The 22,120-nt window shown below is 42.5% G+C and overlaps 1 protein-coding gene across 1 annotated transcript in view; it reads right to left on the bottom strand.

Moving 5' to 3' along the window:
• Positions 1-22,120, bottom strand: part of LOC112264251 (A disintegrin and metalloproteinase with thrombospondin motifs 12) — a 160,798-nt gene that overhangs the window by 104,398 nt on the left and 34,280 nt on the right. Inside the window, 1 exon segment of the mRNA XM_042315279.1 lies at positions 17,399-17,542. Within this exon segment, the coding sequence (XP_042171213.1) occupies positions 17,399-17,542 (144 nt within the window).

The following is a 22,120-nucleotide window of genomic DNA, read 5'->3' as shown; positions in this document are numbered from 1 at the left end:
TGCAGGCCGTGTAACAATCACTTAGTGCAGGCAACAATCACTTAGTGCAGGCCGTGTAACAATCACTTAGTGCAGGCCGTGTAACAATCACTTAGTGCAGGCCGTGTAACAATCACTTAGTGCAGGCTGTGTAACAATCACTTAGTGCAGGCCGTGTAACAATCACTTAGTGCAGGCCGTGTAACAATCACTTAGTGCAGGCCAATCACTTAGTGCAGGCTAACAATCAGGCTGTGTAACAATCACTTAGTGCAGGCCGTGTAACAATCACTTAGTGCAGGCTGTGTAACAATCACTTAGTGCAGGCTGTGTAACAATCACTTAGTGCAGGCTGTGTAACAATCACTTAGTGCAGGCTGTGTAACAATCACTTAGTGCAGGCCGTGTAACAATCACTTAGTGCAGGCTGTGTAACAATCACTTAGTGCAGGCTGTGTAACAATCACTTAGTGCAGGCTGTGTAACAATCACTTAGTGCAGGCTGTGTAACAATCACTTAGTGCAGGCTGTGTAACAATCACTTAGTGCAGGCTGTGTAACAATCTACCGTGTTGATTTCACTCTCGCAGCACCTTTTTCCACAATGGTGCTGTAGCCTTATCCAGGGGTGCAACATGTCCCCCCCACATTCAGGAATGACATTTTTGTCCCCCCCCCAGTTTTATCACTGGAATGTGATACAAAGGGAGGCAGCGGTGTGCTTTAGGACCATGTGGACGCCTCCGAGCGGTCGGGTAGGCTGTTTGGAGTGTTTATCAGACTGGATGAAAATATACAAATAATAAATATACAAATAATTAAAAATAATAATAATAATAAAAAACAGTTGTATTTAAAAAAAAACACATAATAATTATAATAATATAGTTATGTCCCCCCCATTTCTAAAACCAAAGTTGCACCCCTGCCCTGATCATAACCTTTATTTCTATTTATCCGGAGAGGCCTATGTTAGCCATTTAAGGGTGAGTTAGGCTATCCAGGGAAAGTCAACATGTCGTATTCTCACGTGGGAAGAGGGAACATAAGCTCTGCATTTGGACAAATTAGAATGTTTTCACACCACACAAATAACAGACTGTTCCCGGCTCCACACTCTCAATGCATGGTTGGTAGCCTTATGTCTGCCTCGCTGCTCACATAATGGAATTCACAACACAATGCTACACAACAAGCTCCTGTTTTTTTAAGTGTATGATATTGATTAATATTTTTAAAAGTGTATTATCTTGATTTAAACATTTTTAAGTGTATGATATTGATTAACATTTTTAAAAGTGTATTATCTTGATTTAAATTTTTAAAAGTATATTATCTTGATTTAAACATTAAGTGTATGATATTGATTAACATTTTTAAAAGTGTATTATCTTGATTTTAAATGTTTCAGACCAATGTAATTGTTCTGAACCACGAGCCAACCAATGTAATTGTTCTGAACCACGAGCCAACCAATGTAATTGTTCTGAACCACGAGCCAACCAATGTAATTGTTCTGAACCACGAGCCAACCAATGTAATTGTTCTGAACCACGAGCCAACCAATGTAATTGTTCTGAACCAAGCCAATGTAATTGTTCTGAACCACGAGCCAACCAATGTAATTGTTCTGAACCACGAGCCAACCAATGTAATTGTTCTGAACCACGAGCCAACCAATGTAATTGTTCTGAACCACGAGCCAACCAATGTAATTGTTCTGAACCACGAGCCAACCAATGTAATTGTTCTGAAAGAGCCAACCAATGTTTGTTTTCATTTCACCCGCCAGCTAATTTTCTTGCAACCAATGTAATTCTACTCATAGTTCGTTCTGAACCACGAGCCCCATGTGACCCAATGGAATTGTTGAAAGAAAACTTGCCTACCCGGGCATTTGAATTTCTGACCCAATAGGGTAAATGCAGATACAGGTTATTTATTTATAGCCCCAATGCTGCATCCGATGGGCTACAGGAGATTATGCTTACTGCTAATAGCATACCTAATAATATGGATGGTGCATATGCATGGACCAATATGGTAAAATGATTTTTTTTAAACAATTTGACCAATACATTATTTATCTCTCATTTCTGAAGGTGTAAATTATATTTTATATGGAGTGTGCATTATTCAATGTATTTTCATTCATTTTAGAGTAGAATGTCCTTTTAAAAAGTCACCAGAACGGAGCTTCTCAGTCCAACATAAAAATGACCCAAAATAGGGGGTGGGTGTGGCGACCTTTCCCCCCACTGCTACATATGTTTCCAGAGGAAACACTGGACGGGAGGAAGACTCATTCAAATGTGGGCAGATAGTTTTAGGTACAGTAGTACATTTCCACATAATCCAACATGCAACCAAGGGAGAGAGTAGATAAGGACAATAAGGTCACAACTCCACAGCAACGGTATGGCACAGCTGAGCTTTTACAGAAGAACAAGCATTGCTGTTCTCATAAGCAGAAGTCCAGCTGCTTGTCCAATTGACCAAAATATGGACAATATAACAAGATGCGTGACCCTTGACCAGGCCAAATAAAATAAACTTCTAAGGCAACAGGACTTTCCTGTTTACTTAAAGTATATAAAAAAACACATGATCATAAGTGACTGTGACTGGCGTCTGTTCAACTGCTTTCAAATTACTGCCATCAAGCAACAAAATAACAGATTAGAAGAGATCCTGAGGGGCCCAGAACACAACTCCATCGAGAGAGGGTAAAGTTATTCAATAAAACTATTGAAGTGTTCAATCAAGACCAGTTCTTCTGCTTTCAGTCACACTGATTAGTCTGAAAGCTTTGTGAATAGAGAAAAGGATAATTTCTACCCTTGGCAGGCTACCATATTATTTGATTGAATTATGTTCTCTCTGCATCACAGCCCAGGCCACTGATTCTGACCCAGTAATTGGTGAGGTGTGATCATAGCAGCAAGTAGAACTGCTATCAAGACTCAAATCCTCCCAGCAGGCCTCTTACTCTCAAGCATGGTCCCAGATCTGTTTGTGCTGTATCGCCGACTTGTATGGTCATTGTCACGCTAAACAATGACCACAGGAGTTGGCAAGATGGTACAAAGATCTAAGACCAGGCTAGTTTCTCTCCTAACAATGTAAAAAGCTGTGTGGAACTCAGAGAGCAAATCTCAACTCTGATGTCCAATTTCATCCCTCACACACTATTCAGTCATATTGGAGCCTACTGGAGAACTAGGGTAGTTCAAGTTCACGTGTTTTATTGCCTGCAGTACGGTGGGTTATTACATTTGAGCCGGACAGATTCGGCAAAGGATGTTTAAACCATTACTTTTACAACAGGTGTCTTTGCAATTAATTTATAAAACTATGGCTAAAGGCCATTACAATATCCTGCTTCAGTAAACTCTGTCTGGGCCACTTACGTAGTATTTCACCTGAAATAACCTATTAATATATGCTTGTGATTTCAACTGTAACAAAGATTTTTTGCATTTCTGAAGCAACATTTATACAATGACGCATTTGAAAGTACTTCACAGTGTAGACACCACATCAATCCAAAACAATACAATAACATGCTATTTTTTTTACAAGTCAGTTAAAAACAAATTCTTATTTACAATGACGGCCTAGGAACAGTGGGTTAACTGCCTTGTTCAGGGGCAGAACGACAGATTTTTACCTTGTCAGCTCGGGGATTCTATCTCGCACCCTTTTGGTTACTGGCCCAACGCTCTAACCACTAAGCTACCTGCCACCCCTGCTCATCTGATATAACAGATTATATCATCATTCATGATAAATACGCTTATACAACTGATTTTGTTGTGACTAGTGATGAATAAGGCTGAACTGAAACTAAGCAATCCATTGGAATTTCTTCTACCTAGCAACAGCCAGATTCACACGCAAAATATGAAAATGACTTATTTCACTATCAGGCAATCAAGAATGGCAACTAGATAGGGTGAATTCCTTCAATAGGCTCCATGACACTAATTTCAACACATTCCATAGATTTGAGTTCCAATGTACTTCATTCAACGAACCCCATGCACCCAGTCGAGAAACAAAATGGCCACTTTGGAGCTGTGAGCTTGAAAGCTGAGATGATCTGGTAAAATATCATAAAAAAAGGTCAAGCTGGCGAGATGAATTACGCCTACAAAGCTTAGGGCCTGTATTCCCAAGTGTCTCAAAATAGGACTGCTGATCTAGGATCAGGTCCACCTGGTCTTAGTCAGCATTATCTAAAAGGACAAACTGATCGTAGATCAGAACTCCTACTCTGAATCACTTTTTGAATACAGGGCCTAGATCATCTGGAGGAGCTATAAGGAGGCGTTGGCCAGCTGCACCTCACAGCTGCAGGAAAAATCACAACATGCCTAGTAATGTAGTTGGGGAGAATTCCACAGAATACTTTCAGAGGTGGCAGGGTAGCCTAGTGGTTAGAGCGTTGGACTAGTAACCGGAAGGTTGCAAGTTCAAACCCCTGAGCTGACAAGGTACAAATCTGGCAGTTATTTAACTAGGCCATCATTGCCTAGTTAAATAAAGGTAAAAAGAGCTAAACAAGTGACCCTATATTAGACTTTGGACCACAGTAGCAAAGACTGACTTGCCATTTAAATTTGAAAAATGTATCCTGCCAAACACTATCATGATAGAGGAACACATGAAAATAAGTTGGAAACTTTGTGTTTATCTACTGATTTAAAAATATCTTTGTTTAGAAAGTCATCAAAACTAAAGACCATTTATCAGCTAGCTAATGAAATGTATGATAGAAGGCTCTAGCATTTCTGTGTAATGTTTTTGCTGTGCATTCGATAATGGACAATAGTATAGGGATTTATGGACTAAAAATCCCCTAATACTTATTATTGTCCTTGATTCTAAAATGCAAACCTTGATTAAACTGGTTCATCCAAGGGCAAAGCTTTTCTTTGTAACTTTAGATGCAGTATTCCAAAAAGGAGGAGAATATTTGACTCAACATCTGTTAACAGCTGCTTAACCTACAGTACAGTACACCTCTTCAATGAGACTTCAATAGCCAGGAGTTTAATGATGCATACATATAATGATGATGCATCTGGGATGACATAATATTGACCACTATGCAACAGCAATTAAATTGTTCTCCATGAGTGACTATGGCTGCAGAGGTCCACTGAATAGAGGTTTAGAGGGAGAACTGACATCTGATGCCTTTGTGAAAGAAAAACACTTGTGCTGTCCAGGAGAAGTTTATGCAGTGGTGATTTATAAACTCTATTCTTTTCAGAAAATTCCACACAAAGAATGCTAATATTTTCAATAGTCAAGTCGCTAGCTAAAATAAATCAAAATAGTTCAGCGTCAACAATACGAATGTCTGAACTTATGTAACACCAGTGAAAACGTCATTCCCCGTTCAAACAGTAAAACAATTGACACACTGCATGGTGCGTGTTAATTTACAGCTTAAGTCTTAGAAGTCTTGCCCACTCACAATCAAGCAGAAGGCAATCATTGTCCTCGCTGCAATTTGCAGATTCCTTTTCATTGCAATTACACACATGAAAAGCTTTGGGGCTTTTTTGTAACACCCGCCTCTCCTTCCAACCTCCAACCCCCCTTCAAACAATCTAGTCTAGACATTGTTGGAGAGCTACTCTCTCTGTCCTCAGCCCATCTGTAGGATAACCATCTGAACCCCATGGCTCAGCCTGCCCTTCCACATTCCACATTTAACTAACACCTACAGCTCAAAGTCAGACAAATAGGACTGAGTATGGCACCCTGAGGAACCTCTCTGCCATTAGCGCACAATGGTGCCCTTGTGGTGGGAGCAGGAAGAGATGAGAGGAAGAGGAGGGAGGGAAAGATGACAAATGGAGGAGAAGATGGGATGTAAAAAAGTGTTAGAGGGAGGCAATTGGATGGTTCCAGCTGAAAGAGAAATATATGAAGAAATAGGAGAGAGAGAGAAATATGAAGAAATAGAAGAGAGAAATATATAAAGAAATAGAAGAGAGAAATATATGAAGAAATAGGAGAGAGAGAGAAATATATGACGAAATAGAAGAGAGAGAAATATATGAAGAAATAGGAGAGAGAGAAATATATGAAGAAATAGGAGAGAAACATGAAGAAATAGGAGAGAAACATATGAAGAGATAGGAGAGAACAAGATACAGTGGGGGGAAAAGTATTTAGTCAGCCACCAATTGTGCAAGTTCTCTCACTTAAAAAGATTAGAGAGGCCTGTAATTTTCATCATAGGTACACTTCAACTATGACAGACAAAATGAGAAAATCTGAATCTGCAATAGATAAGCAGCTTGGTTTGAAGAAATCAACTGTGGGAGCAATTATTAGGAAATGGAAGACATACAAGACCACTGATAATCTTTCATACAAGACCACAAGATCTCACCCCGTGGGGTCAAAATGATCACAAGAACACTGAGCAAAAATCCCAGAACCACACGGGGGGACCTAGTGAATGACCTGCAGAGAGCTGGGACCAAAGTAACAAAGCCTACCATCAGTAGCACACTACGCCGCCAGGGACTCAAATCCTGCAGTGCCAGACGTGTCCCCCTGCTTAAGCCAGTACATGTCCAGGCCCGTCTGAAGTTTGCTAGAGAGCATTTGAATGATCCTGAAGAAGATTGGAGGAATGTCATATGGTCAGATGAAACCAGAATATAACTTTTTGGTAAAAACTCAACTTGTCGTGTTTGGAGGACAAAGAATGCTGAGTTGCATCCAAAGAACACAATACCTACTGTGAAGCATGGGGGTGGAAACATCATGCTTTGGGGCTGTTTTTCTGCAAAGGGACCAGGACGACTGATCCGTGTAAAGGAAAGAATGAATGGGGCCATGTATCGTGAGATTTTGGGTGAAAACATCCTTCCATCAGCAAGGGCATTGAAGATGAAACGTGGCTGGGTCTTTCAGCATGAAAGGGCACTGTACTGCAGCGCCAGCTGTGCCATCAGAGACTCTGGGTTCGCGCTCAGGCTCTGTCGTAACTGGCCGCAACCGGGAGGTCCGTGGGGCGACGCACAATTGGCCTAGCGTCGTCCGGGTTAGGGAGGGCTTGGCCGGTAGGGATGTCCTTGTCTCATCGCGCACCAGCGACTCCTGTGGCGGGCTGGGCGCAGTGCGCGCTAACCAAGGTTGCCAGGTGCACAGTGTTTCCTCCGACACATTGGTGCGGCTGGCTTCCGGGTTGGATGCGCGCTGTGTTAAGAAGCAGTGCGGCTTGGTTGGGTTGTGTATCGGAGGACGCATGACTTTCAACCTTCGTCTCTCCCGAGCCCGTACGGGAGTTATAGCGATGAGACAAGATAGTAGCTACTAAAACAATTGGATACCACGAAATTGGGGAGAAAAAGGGGTAAAATTCAAATAAAATAAAATAAGAAAGTCCGTGTTGCCCAGCAACAGCCCCAAAACATCACTGCTCTAGAGGAGATCTGCATGGAGGAAAGGGCCAAAATACCAGCAACAGTGTGTGAAAACCTTGTGAAGACTTACAGAAAATGTTTGACCTCTGTCATTGCCAACAAAGGGTATATAACAAAGTATTGAGATAAACTTTTGATATTGACCAAATACTTATTTTCCACCATAATTTGCAAATAAATTCATTACAAATCCTACAATGTGATTTTCTGGATTTTTTTTCTCATTTTGTCTGTCATTGTTGAAGTGTACCTATGATGCAAATTACAGGCCTCTCTCATCTTATGGGAGAACTTGCACAATTGGTGGCTGACTAAATACTTTTTTGCCCCACTGTATATATATAAAGAAAGAGTGAGACAGAGAAAAAATTAGGAAAAGATGAGGAGAGATAGGAGAGGCGTACATGGGCCCATGGCTAGTGCCAGCTGGAAGGAGGGGCTACTACCCTCACCCATTCAGCAGCAGGACAGAGGGGGAGTACAATGAACCGCCTGATCGCCTGCATGCCAGCTCATTCTCCTAACCCTGCTCGTACTCTGACAATATGGGCTACCATTATGAAACAGTCCTACAGTGGCTTGTGAAATATAGTATTCACTCCCCTTGGCATTTTTCCTACTTTGTTACCTTACAACCTGGAATTAAAATAGATTTTTTGGGGGTTTGTATCATTTGATTTACACAACATGCCTACCACTTTGAAGATCCAAAATATTTTTTATTGTGAAACAAACAAGAAATAAGACAAAAAACAGAAAACTTGAGCATGTAACGGTTTTCTAGTGGTGATGAAGGAGAGTCGGACCAAACTGCAGCGTGTCGATTGAGATTCATGTTTAATCAAATAAAGAAACACGAACACTACACAAAACAATAAACGTAATCGAAACCGAAACAGCCTATCTAGTGCAAACTAAACGAGAGTACACATAGGACACTAAGGACAATCACCCACGACAAACTCAAAGAATATGGCTGCCTAAATATGGTTCCCAATCAGAGACAACGATAAGCACCTGCCTCTGATTGAGAACCATTCCAGACAGCCATAGACTTTGCTAGATAACCCACTAAGCTACAATCCCAATACCACCACCAAAAACCCCAAGACAAACACACCACAATTACAAAAACCCCATGCCACACCCTGGCCTGACCAAATACATAAAGATAAACACAAAATACTTTGACCAGGGCGTGACAGAGCATGCACAACTATTCACCCCCACAAAGTCAATACTTTGTAGAGCCACCTTTTGCAGCAATTACAACAGCAATTACAACAAGTCTCTGGGGTATGTCTCTATAAGCTTGGCACATCTAGCCACTGGGATTTTTGCCCATTCTTCAAGGCAAAACTGCTCCAGCTCCTTCAAGTTGGATGGGTTCCCCTGGTGTACAGCAATCTTTAAGTCATACCACAGATTCTCAATTGGATTGAGGTCTGGGCTTTGACTAGGCCATTCCAATATATTTAAATGTTCCCCTTAAACCACTCGAGTGTTGCTTTAGCAGTATGCTTATGGTCATTGTCCTGCAGGAAGGAGAACCTCTGTCCCAGTCTCAAATCTCTGGTGACTGAAACAGGTTTACCTCAAGAATTTCCCTGTATTTAGCGCCATCCATCATTCCTTCAATTCTGACCAGTTTCCCAGTCCCTGCCAATGAAAAACATCCCTACAGCATGATGCTGCCACCACCATGCTTCACTGTGCGGATGGTGTTCTCGGGGTGATGTGGTGTTGTGTTTGTGCCAGACGTGGCGTTATCCTTGATGGCCAAAATGCTACATTTTTGTCTTATCTGAGCAGAGTACTTTCTTCCATATGTTTGGGGAGACTCCCCACATGCCTTTTGGCGAACACCAAACGTGTTTGCATATTTTTTTCTTTAAGCAATGGCTTTTTCTGTCCACTCTTCTGCAAAGCCCAGCTCTGTGGAGTGTACGGCTTAAAGTAGTCCTATGGACAGAAAGTCCATTCTCCGGGGTGGTGCTTTACTGCTCCTTCAGGGTTATATTTGGTCTCTTTGTTGCCTCTCTGATTAATGCCCTCCTTGCCTGGTCCGTGAGTTTAGGTGGGCGGCCCTCTCTTGGCAGGTTTGTTGTGGTGCCATATTCTTTCCATTTTTTAATAATGGACTTATTGGTGCTCTGTGGGATGTTCAAAGTTTCTGATATTTTTTATAACCCAACCCTAATCTATACTCCTCCACAACTTTGTCCCTGACCTGTTTGGAGAGCTCCTTGGTCTTCGTGGTGCCACTTGCTTGGTGGTGCCCCTTGCTTCGTGGTGTTGCAGACTCTGGGGCCTTTCAGAACAGGTGTATATATACTGAGATCATGTGACACTTGCACACAGGTGGACTTTATTTAACTAATTATGTGACCTCATGGATGTAATTGGTTGCACCATATCTTATATATGGGGTTCATATCAAAGGGGGTGAATACATATGTACGCACCACTTTTGGTTTGACATTTTTTTGAATGTTTTGAAACAAGTCATTTTTTTTCATTCCACGTCACCAATTTTGGACTATTTTGTTTATGTCCATTACATGAAATCCAAATAAAAACCATTTAAATTACAGGTTGTGGAACAAAATAATGCAACAAAACAGGAACAACGCCAAGGGGGATGAATTCTTTTGGAAGGCACCGTACTTTGAGCAGAACTGGAGGATAAACCATAAACCTTAAGGTGAGCTCATGACATTATAATGCTCCATCAATCAATTGGATTTTATAAAGCCATTTTACATCAGCAGCTGTCACAAAGTGCTTTACAGATACTCAGCCTAAACCCTAAAGAGCAAGCAATACAGAGGCAGAAGCCCATTGGCTAGGAAAAACTCCCTAGAAGGCAGGAACCTAGACAGAAACCTAGCACAGGGGGGTGGCCAGTTGCATATGGAGTGGACAACTGGACAGAACATGCATTTATTCACATTTCAAATGCTGCAGTCTCTGGGATTTGCAATGGATTCAACCATGATATTGCCTTCCTATAGAAAACCTCATAACATCACTTCTGACATTTTTTATTTGACCTTTATTTAACTAGGCAAGTCAGTTAAGAACAAATTCTTATTTTCAATGCTAGTACTAGTCCAACGCTCTAACCACTAGGCTACCCCGCCGCCCCATTTAGTGTCACAATTTGTGTCACAATTAATTTAGAGTCACAATTCGAAATAATCCTTTTACCTTCAGGTGTGGGCTCCCGAGTGGCGCAACGGTCTAAGGCACTGCATCTCAGTGTTAGAGGTCTCACTACAGACCCTGGTTCAATTCCAGGATGCATCGCATCCAGCCTTGATTGGGAGTCCCATAGGGTGGCGCACAATTGGCCCCGGGTTTGGCCGGGGTAGACCGTCATTGTAAATAAGAATTTGTTCTAAACTGACTTGCCTAGGTAAATAAAATCTGAGCAACAATACTAATGAAGCCTGATTGAATTCTGGGAATGTCAGGTGAATATTTATTTCATTGCTATTCTCATTCAAGTCTGAGAGGCATGCATCATCACTAAAATATTATATTAAGTCTGTCTTAGCCTCAGAAAGCACAGCGTACGATCCTCCTGTGAAGCTGATGGAGCTTACAAGAGGTATTTAAATTGTGTTTCACACTGCAAAAAAAAAAAAAAATAAAGCAGAAAGCATGTCTGTTGTAGTGTGACAAAGTATACATCTTTCAGTATGTTTGCATTAAGGGAAAGGGAGTACCTAGTCAGTTGTACAACTGAATGCATTCAACTAAAATGTGTCTTCTGCATTTAAACCAACTCCTCTGGATCAGAGAGGCGCCCGGGGAAGAGTGGATTAACTGCCTTGCTCAAGGGCAGAACGACAGATTTTTACCTTGTCAGCTCTGGGATTTGATCCAGCAACCTTTCGGTTACTGGCACAACACTCCTACCCGACACAGTCATGTCCTAGAAAATAATATTCACACATAATGTGAGGTGAAAATTTCATCAGCACAGACCAATGACTGGAAAGGATGTATTATGTATTGAAAGAGACCCTTCGTCTTGGTTTACTTGAGGGAAATTAAAGATAAAGGATTTCTTTCAATACATCATACACCCTTTCCGGTCATAGGTCTGTGCTGAGGAGATCTTAACCTCACATTATGTGTGAATGTTATTTTCAAGGACACGACTGTGTCTGAATAAAAACATAATGAAATAATTATACTTCGTCACACCAAAACAACAAGTAGAGCAAGAGGTACAAATGTGCAAACAAGTAGAAGGAAGAGTGCAAGCTAACCTTGTGACTGCCAACTCTCAAGTGATGGTTTGCCTGCATTAGATAAGGGAGGCTATAGCATGTAAATAGGTCCTTTCAGCAAAGAAAAATACATACTGAGTCATACATACAGCTTCACTCTGACAAAGAAACAAAAACAAAAGAAAGACAGTCAATGTAGGCTTGCTGGTGCATGTCAGATGCATGCCAATTGATTTAATGTTTGTACGGGTGCAACATTTTCACATGACTTTAAAGTCAAGTAAACAAAGCTAAAACATTAAACCATCGTCATACATTATACCATACACTCATTTTCCTATTTGTAACCTTGATTCTTTAGTTTATGCCATATTCACTCAGACAAAGAGAAAACAGGTGCAAGTTCTATATTGGTGCAAACACTTCTCATGTAAATCTGGACCATGTTTCCAGACATGCTCATTAGTTACCCTTTACACTGGTTTTCTGCCTTTCTTTCCGGTTGGTGCCAGTGCAGCGATCCAAACAATGTTATCAGAGCATTTTGGAGCAAGAGACTAACACTGTAGCAAGCCAATATATGAGAGCACATGCAACCAATCACATTTTAAGAAAAATGTGGGAGCAAATGCCGTTGTATTTGTTTTAGCAGGCATGAAGATAAATCAATTAGTCAACCCAGGCCTAGATCCTGCCTAGGTCCACACAAACCCACACACACACACACTTGGAGGCCCCAGGCAGGGGCCAGTCTGAGGCACCCCTCTCCTCACATTTTGTATGGAATGTATCGTAAAGACATCATTTAACTGTCAAATGTATTACCTTTTAATGTGCCATGAACACAACCATGATGTTTTCATCTGATTGTCAAACAAATTCATTTTAAAAAGTAGGTTACCTTCGCATGTTCATCCAAAATCATTCCAGCATCTGAAGAGTGCACTGTGCACCCACTAACTTTCCTTCAATTCGCAAGTGGCTTAAACTATCTCACTGGAGAAAGAATCTGAGCGAGAGAAATAGCTCCCCTCTGTCTTACTACATGTAGCCCATGTATCTGATGCAGTCTGGCCCAAAAAAGTATGACAAGCCATTATCTTTTGTCCTGACAGCATCAGCTACAGCGCATTCTGAAACTATTCAGAGCTGGCCGCCCGGAAAAATTGAGCAATAGGGGGAGAAGGGCCTTGGTCAGGGAGGTGACAAAAAACCTGGTGGTCACTCTGACAGAGCTCCAGAGTTCCTCTGTGGAGATGGTAGAACCTTCCAGAAGGACAACCATCTCTGCAACACTCCATCAATCTGGCCTTTACGGTCGAGTGGTCAGACAGAAGCCACTCCTCAGTAAAAGGCACATGACCAAAAGGCACCTAAAGACTCTCAGACCATGAGAAACAAGATTCTCTGGTCCGATGAAACCAAGATTGAACTCTTTGGCCTGAATGCCAAGTGCCATGTCTGGAAGACACCTAGCACCATCCCTACTGTGAAGCATGGTGGTGGCAGCATCATGCTGTGGGGATGTTCTTTAGCGGCAGGGACTGGGAGACTAGTCAGGATCGAGGGAAAGATGAACGGAGCAAAGTACAGAGCGATCCTTGATGAAAACCTGCTCAGGACCTCAGATTGTCTTTTTGGAAGGTGAACCTTCGCCCGGAAGACCCTAAGCACACAGCCAAGACAATGCAGGAGTGGCTTCGGGACAAGTCTCTGAATGTCCTTGAGTGGCCGAGCCAGAGCCCAGACTGAAAATAGCTGTGCAGCAACGCTCCACATCCAACCTGACAGAGCTATAGAGGATCCACAGAGAAGAATGAGAGTAACTCCCCAAATACAGGTGTACCAAGCTTGTAGCGTCATACCCAAGAAGACTTGATGCTGTAATCACTGCCAAAGCTGCTTCAACAAAGTACTGAGTAAAGGGTCTGAATACTGATGTAAATGAAAGTATCTGTTTTTTATTTTTTATAATTTAGCAAAAAAAATTAAAAATCTGTTGCTGCTTTGCATTATGGGGTATTGTGTGTAGATTGAGGAAAATCAATGTTAGAATAAGGCTCTAACGTAACAAAATGTGGAAAAAGTCAAGGGGTCTGAAGTGACTGTATAACATTGAATTTGTACCTACTATTACTAGCCCACAGAAACACCTTGAATAACAGATTTATACATGTAAAAACATATTTTAAATTGAACATTTAACTAGGCAAGTCAGTTAAGAACAAATTCTTATTTACAATGACGGCCTACCCCGGCCAAACCGGGACGATGCTGGGGCAATTGTGCGCCTCCCTATGGGACTCCAAAACATGGCCGGACGTGATACAGCCTGGATTCGAACCAGGGACTCTAGTGACGCCTCTTGCACTGAGATGCAGTGGCTTAGACTGCTGCACCACTCGGATTTAGACAAAACAGAAATCAGCAGAAAGTATATTTTGAAGTGCCTGTCCTATATCTGTGAGATTTAAGAAAGCTTAGAAAAAAATTACCTGAATTCCTTTTTTGCGGAAATGCCTTATTTACCTCCATAAATATTTTGCCCCGGTACCGGGTGACCTTCAGACTAGTCCGGTGACACTTGTGGGAGTCATAGAACAGCATAGCGTCCGTCTCACCATATTAGTATGGAAACTGCTTGGATGCGGTTTGGGCTACACACCCGGTTTGGGTTACATAAAGGCTCTGATATTTTCGTGAGAAGACCAATTTTTGGGAAGTCTCCTGGTCTGACAAACACCGCTGTGGCTTGCCCACCTTCCACTGCAGATGCGGAAGGCCGACATTGACACAGCCCATGCAAAAAAACAGATACTGTATCCCTTGCTTAAACTGAGGGATTTCAATGGGGATTTATGTATTTATTATGCCTCGAGCGGAGCATGAACGTGCCTCAAGCAGAGAAATGATTTGAATTGTTATTCTTATTTAAAAATGTTCATGCCCTAGCTCATGAAGCCCCTTGATGATGAGAGGCCTAGCTAGGGTTCCATATGGCGCCGCTAGCTAGCGTTCCATTTGGCGCCGCTAGCTAGGGTTTCATTTGGCGCCGCTAGCTCGGGTTCCATTTGGCGCCGCTAGCTAGGGTTCTATTTGGCGCCGCTAGCTAGGGTTCTATTTGGCACCGCTAGCTAGGGTTCTATTTGGCGCTGCTAGCTAGGGTTCTATTTGGCGCTCCTAGCTAGGGTTCTATATAGCGCTGCTAGCTAGGGTTCCATATGACGCTGCTAGCTAGGGTTCCATATGGCGCTGCTAGCTAGGGTTCCATATGACGCTGCTAGCTAGGGTTCCATATGACGCTGCTAGCTAGGGTTCCATATGACGCTGCTAGCTAGGGTTCCATATGCTGCTAGGGTTCTAGGGTTCTATTTGGCGCTGCTAGCTAGGGTTCTATATAGCGGGCTGCCAGCTAGGGTTCTAGGGTTCCATATTCTATATGGGGCTGCCAGCTAGGGTTCTGCTGCCAGCTAGGGTTCTATATGGTGCTGCAGCTAGGGTTCTATATGGCGCTAGGGTTCTAGCTAGGGTTCTATATGGTGCGCCAGCTGCTAGCTAGGGTTCCATATGACGCTAGGGTTCTAGCTAGCTAGGGTTCTATATATAGGGTTCTATATGCTGGGTTCTATATGGTGCTGCCAACTAGGGTTCTATATGGTGCTGCCAACTAGGGTTCTATATGGCGCTGCCAACTAGGGTTCTATGGTGCTGGGTTCCTATATGGTGTTGCCAACTAGGGTTCTATATGCTGCCAACTAGGGTTCTATATGGTGCTGCTAGGGTTCTATATGGTGCTGCCAACTAGGGTTCCATATGGCTGCCAACTAGGGTTCTATATGGTGCTGCCAGCTAGGGTTCTATGGTGCTGCCAGCTAGGGTTCTTAGGGTTCTATATGGCGCCAAGCTAGGGTTCTATGGGGTTCTATATGGCTGCCAACTAGGGTTCTATATGGTGCTGCCAGCTAGGGTTCTATATGGCGCTGCCAACTAGGGTTCTATATGGCGTTGCCAACTAGGGTTCTATATGGCGCCAGCTAGGGTTCTATATGGTGCTGCCAGCTAGGGTTCTATATGGCGTTGCCAACTAGGGTTCTATATGGCGTGCCAGCTAGGGTTCTATATGGTGCTGCCAACTAGGGTTCTATATGGCGTTGCCAACTAGGGTTCTATATGGCTGCCAGCTAGGGTTCTATATGGCGCTGCCAGCTAGGGTTCTATTTGGCGTTGCCAACTAGGGTTCTATATGGTGCTGCCAACTAGGGTTCTGGTGCTGCCAACTAGGGTTCTATATGGCGTTGCCAACTAGGGTTCTATATGGCATTGCCAACTAGGGTTCTATATGGTGCTGCCAGCTAGGGTTCTATATGGCGTTGCCAGCTAGGGTTCTATATGGCGTTGCCAACTAGGGTTCTATATGGCGTTGCCAACTAGGGTTCTATATGGCATTGCTATAGGTGCTGCCAGGGTTCTATTTGCCAACTAGGGTTCTATATGGCCAACTAGGGTTCTATATGGCTGCCAACTAGGGTTCCAACTAGGGGTTCTATGGTGCTGCCATCTAGGGTTCTATTTGGTGCTGCCAACTAGGGTTCTATATGGCGTTGCCAACTAGGGTTCTATATGGCGCTGCTAGCTAGGGTTCTATTTGGCGCTGCTAGCTAGGGTTCTATTTGGCACTGCTATCTAGGGTTCTATATAAGAGGCATGCATCATCACTACAAGAGACTATTGTGTCTGTCTAAGCCTCAGAAAGCGTACGCTGTGAAGCTGATGGAGCTGACAAGAGGTATTTTTCACACTGCAAAATCACAAATAAAGCAGAAAGCATGTCTGTTGTAGTGTGACATCTTTCAGTATGTTTGCATTAAGATGGAGACACTGTCATGTCTTAGAAAATAACAAATAACATATTTTATGGACACAAACCGATGACCGGAAAGGTTGTATGATGTATTGAAATAGATCCTTTATCTTGGTTTACTTAGGAACCAAACACGTCTCTGACGCTTGTCTCTGAGTCTCAGATAGATTGTAAGCAGTGATGGAGGTTTTGTTTATTGATCTGTGATTGAAACATTCTAAGTACCATCCACATACAACCCTCTCATATCCAGGCTATTTGGGTAGATGGTAGATTGAAACATTCTAAGTACCATCCACATACAACCCTCTCATATCCAGGCTATCTGGGTAGATGGTAGATTGAAAGTGGATACATCATTGGTGGAACTGCTCAATTTGAAAGCATCAAGCAACATGGAACAAAGAGACCATGGGACAATTAGAATGCACTCATAAATCAGTGCATATATCCGGTACATATTCCATTAGGTCCTTATTGGGGTGTAGTTGTATTATGGATTCAAGGGCCATCAGTGGCACAAATGAATTGAGTGGAATTGTAGAATAGGGAGTTAGAGACGGGAAAGAGACAGGTAAAGTGGTTTGAAGGGTATGAGGAGAGAAGAGCGAGAGAGAGAATAAAAGAGAGAAAGACATGGAGACGGAGAGAGAGGCAGAAAGAGAACAACAGATCATATTCTCACTATGTTTGCATTCTGTTTTCCTTTGGGAACATTGCATTAAGCCTGATTGAATGACGCATTGTATGGTTTTCTATATACTATCATTTGCATTATCATTACAAAGTGTGAGAGAGAAACAGGGAGAAACTTAGACAGAATGATGAGGTCATCAGTGTGGGACAATAGAATTAGAACTCACTCGAGGAAGCGGGTGATATACTGGCGGCTGCAGCGCGACCAGCTGGGGGTGGAGGTGCCATACAGGAGCTGTGGAGACATGATGAAAGGTCTTTTCCCAATCGGCTCACAGTCATTGCCGTTCCCATCATGCTGAATCCCAAAGCTGCGGCATAGAAGCACATCCCACAGAGAGAAGGGAGAGTGAGTGGGCCCTGCATGGACAATTTGACATGTATACAGATATATAGGAATATATAGACACACACACACACACACACACACACACACACACACACACACACAGACAACACAGTGAGTGGACAACTATACAATATAATATCCATTCTCAAATATACAGTATACACCAACTGGACAAAACATTAGGAACACCTAACTAATGGATTGAAGTGGATTTAACAGGTGATATCAATAAGGGATCTTGGATTCACCAGGTCAATTCGTCATGGAGAGAACAGGCATTCCTAATATTTTGTCCACTCAATATATACACACACAGCTGATGCAGAGTGTATATTGAGAGGCCACTGCCTAGACAGGCTGCCTAGACACACACTTTAATAAGCACACGTATGAACGTACACATTCACACAGTAGAGAGAGACCAAAGAGACAGACATGTACTGTATACACATCAAATGCTGCCAGAGCCTGCCTTGGAAACCGCACAAAATCCTTTGACAAACATGTCTGGCAGCAGTCTTGGTGTCTTTGTAGTGGGTAGCATAGCTCGCTAAGCTAATGCCACACGTTGCTTTCATCAGTCGCCGGACTTCCAGATCTCACACAAGCGTTAACCAACCCAGTCCCATTTACCCCCTATGGGCACTGAGCGGAGTATTTAGAAACCAATCTGAATCACACTAGGGGACTTAGCAATATATGGCACCACCAACCAATATCACAGCTTCACTCTGTGATGGTCTAAAGACTCCAAGGCGAGGGCTGAAGCCTCAAAGACGAGGCAAACTCACTTTTAATTGTATTTACATACCCTGTTGTTGCATGTAGTAAAGGGCCCCTTTCTAACAAATGCCTAAGTCAGTACTGGTTCAGTTAGAGCTCTTTAAAAAGAAAGCGGGACACGTATAGAGACATGCTATACATTGACTGGAGTTGACCTCAACTACTATCAAACTCTATTAGGTTTTGCATTCATACACAGCATTGATAAGGTCCACTCCCTTTGAATTAAGGCTTTGACATTGACACTGATGAAACCTGACGGGGTGAGACGTTTGTCCCTAATGGAATAAACAGACGTATCTTCAATCACCTTCATTTTCTTATTGGGCATTTGGATCTACGCACCACATCGCGAATTAATTTAACTTGTGTGCTGCACGACTTGTTTTCTGACTTAACTAACTTGCATCACAGTATTCTAATTCTACACTATACTTAGATTGCTTGTCAAATGATTTAAAAAAAAACGATTTACTTTTTAACTATAACCATAAAACACTTGCATAACTTAATATTAGTTTGAATGACTACCATAGGAATACAGCGGTAGATGTTAAAAGTGGTCCTGCTCCTTGGCCAATCAAGGTACAAGACCAACTTAACATATATGTTCAAGCTATCTTAACATCAAATTATTTCAAACCTTTATCAACTATAATTATATAAAATGTGCATACAGTCGTGGCCAAAAGTTTTGAGAATAAAACAAATATTAATTTTCACAAAGTCTACTGCCTCAGTTTGTATGATGGCAATGTGCATATACTCCAGAATGTTATGAAGAGTCATCAGATGAATTGCAATTAATTGCAAAGTCCCTCTTTGCCATGCAAATGAACTGAATCCCCCCAAAATAATCCACTGCATTTCAGCCCTGCCACAAAAGGGCCAGCTGACATGTCAGTGATTCGCTCGTTAACACAGGTGTGAGTGTTGACCAGGACAAGGCTGGAGATCACAATGTCATGCTGATTGAGTTTGAATAACAGACTGGAAGCTTCAAAAGGAGGGTGGTGCTCATTGTCCTTCCTCTGTCAACCATGGTTACCTGCAAGGAAACAAGTGCCGTCATCATTGCTTTGCACAAAAAGGGCTCCACAGGCAAAGATATTGCTGCCAGTAAGATTGCACCTAAATCAACCATAGTGGTTAGAGCGTTGGACTAGTAACCGAAAGGTTGCAAGTTCGAATCCCCGAGCTGACAAGGTACAAATCTGTCGTTCTGCCCCTGAACAGGCAGTTAACCCACTGTTCCTAGGCCGTCATTGAAAATAAGAATTTGTTCTTAACTGACTTGCCAAGTAAAATAAAGGTAAAATAAATGTAAAAAATCAGATCATCAAGGAGAGCGGTTGTTTGGGGCATCCGGAAAAAAGCTTGTCCGGACTAGACAAGGTGAGCGCTACCATCAGTCCTGCGTCATGCCAACAGTAAAGCATCCTGAGACCCTTCATGTATGGGGTTGCTTCTCAGCCAAGGGAGTGGGCTCACTCACAAATTTGCCTAAGAACACAGCCATGAATAAAGAATGGTACCAACACATCCTCCGAGAGCAACTTCTCCCAACCATCCAGGAACAGTTTGGTGACGAACAATGCCTTTTCCAGCATGATGGAGCACCTATAACTAAGTGGCTCGGGGAACAAAACATCGATATTTTGGGTCCATGGCCAGGAAACTCCCCAGACCTTAATCCCATTGAGAACTTGTGGTCAATCCTCAAGAGACGGGTAGACAAATAAAACCCCACAAATTCTGACAAACTCCAAGCATTGATTATGCAAGAATGGGCTGCCATCAGTCAGGATGTGGCCCAGAAGTTAATTGACAGCATGCCAGGGCGGATTGCAGAGGTCTTGAAAAATAAGGGTCAACACTGCAAATATTGACTCTTTGCATCAACTTCATGTAATTGTCAATAAAAGCCTTTGACACTTATGATATGCTTGTAATTATACTTCAGTATTCCATAGTAACACCTGACAAAAATATCTAAAGACACTGAGGCAGCAAACTTAATATTTGCGTCATTCAAAACTTTTGGCCACAGCTTTACATTTGCAAAAAATAACTCGCCCCTCTACTGCTATTGACCCATAGAAACGCATTGAAAACAGATTCACTACATGCTTAAACAGATAGTGCTCAAATAAATATCAAAACGAAGTTTGTTCGAAGTGTGACATGAGAAAGATCAGGATATTGTTTGTCACTAAAGCGTCTCCATATATACTGTACTTCCATTCATTTATTGTTGTCTTGTGGGGCCTGTGGTCATCCTAGAGCAAAAACAACCCACATGTAAAAAGTTAAAAGTGAAAAGTTTGGACACACCTACTCATTTAAGAGTTTTTCTTTATTTTTACTATTTTCTACATTGTAGAATATATACACACATAGAATAATGTAGTTATTTCATAGTTTTGATGTCTTCACTATTATTCTACAATGTAGAAAATAGTAAAATAAAGAAAAACCATAGAATGAGTAGGTGTCCAAACTTTAGACTGGTACTGTACATGTTGGTGAGAGTCTCACCTTTACACAGATGGGTCATATTAGTGTGTAGCCCCAACTATTGGGACGCTACAGACAGAGGTTGGCAGGTCGGTTGAACCGACTTCAGATGAGTCTTGTGTGGCCTGTGGTCGTCCTAGAGCAAAACAACCCACATGTACGTGTGAGTCTCATCTTTCCATTTTCGGTCTGACAAACACCGCTCTAGCTCTGTCACCTTTCACAGCAGATGGGATGTCTCCTGGTCTGATAAACACCGCTCTAGCTCTGTCACCTTTCACAGCAGATGGGATGTCTCCTGGTCTGATAAACACCACTCTAGCTCTGTCACCTTTCACAGCAGATGGGATGTCTCCTGGTCTGACAAACACCGCTCTAGCTCTGTCACCTTTCACAGCAAATGGGATGTCTCCTGGTCTGACAAACACCGCTCTAGCTCTGTCACCTTTCACAGCAGATGGGATGTCTCCTGGTCTGACAAACACCGCTCTAGCTCTGTCACCTTTCACAGCAGATGGGATGTCTCCTGGTCTGATAAACACCGCTGCTCTGTCACCTTTCACAGCAGATGGGATGTCTCCTGGTCTGACACCGCTCTAGCTCTGTCACCTTTCACAGCAGATGGGATGTCTCCTGGTCTGATAAACACCGCTCTAGCTCTGTCACCTTTCACAGCAGATGGGATGTCTCCTGGTCTGATAAACACCGCTCTAGCTCTGTCACCTTTCACAGCAGATGGGATGTCTCCTGGTCTGACAAACACCGCTCTAGCTCTGTCACCTTTCACAGCAGATGGGATGTCTCCTGGTCTGATAAACACCGCTCTAGCTCTGTCAACTTTCACAGCAGATGCAGAAGTGTTACTTAAGCGGATGTGGTGGATTGAGACTCATCCAATGCAAAAAAAAAACAGATCTCTAGTTTAAACTGACAGATTATTAAATGTTTTCTATTATGCTAACTAGATTTCAGCAGGGGGAGAGGACAGTGACCTTATGGGGTTTAAATCATTCAAGCTAGAGACACCAAACCAACTTTCTCATGTTCAGGCTATCCTAACTTCAAATTCTTTAAAATGTTTATCAACTATATAAATGTGCATTAATTAGCATAAAATAACCTACTGACAGTAACTCTTTAACCATTCAAGCTAGAGACATCAAACCAACTGTTACATGATGAGGCTATCCTATCCTATCCTATCAATCAATCCTTCACAAGCACAACACATTTTCTTTTA

Source organism: Oncorhynchus tshawytscha, unplaced genomic scaffold, assembly GCF_018296145.1.
Source record: "Oncorhynchus tshawytscha isolate Ot180627B unplaced genomic scaffold, Otsh_v2.0 Un_contig_2941_pilon_pilon, whole genome shotgun sequence".
NCBI classification, from domain to species: domain Eukaryota; kingdom Metazoa; phylum Chordata; class Actinopteri; order Salmoniformes; family Salmonidae; genus Oncorhynchus; species Oncorhynchus tshawytscha.
This window is presented reverse-complemented; position numbering and strand designations above follow the sequence as displayed.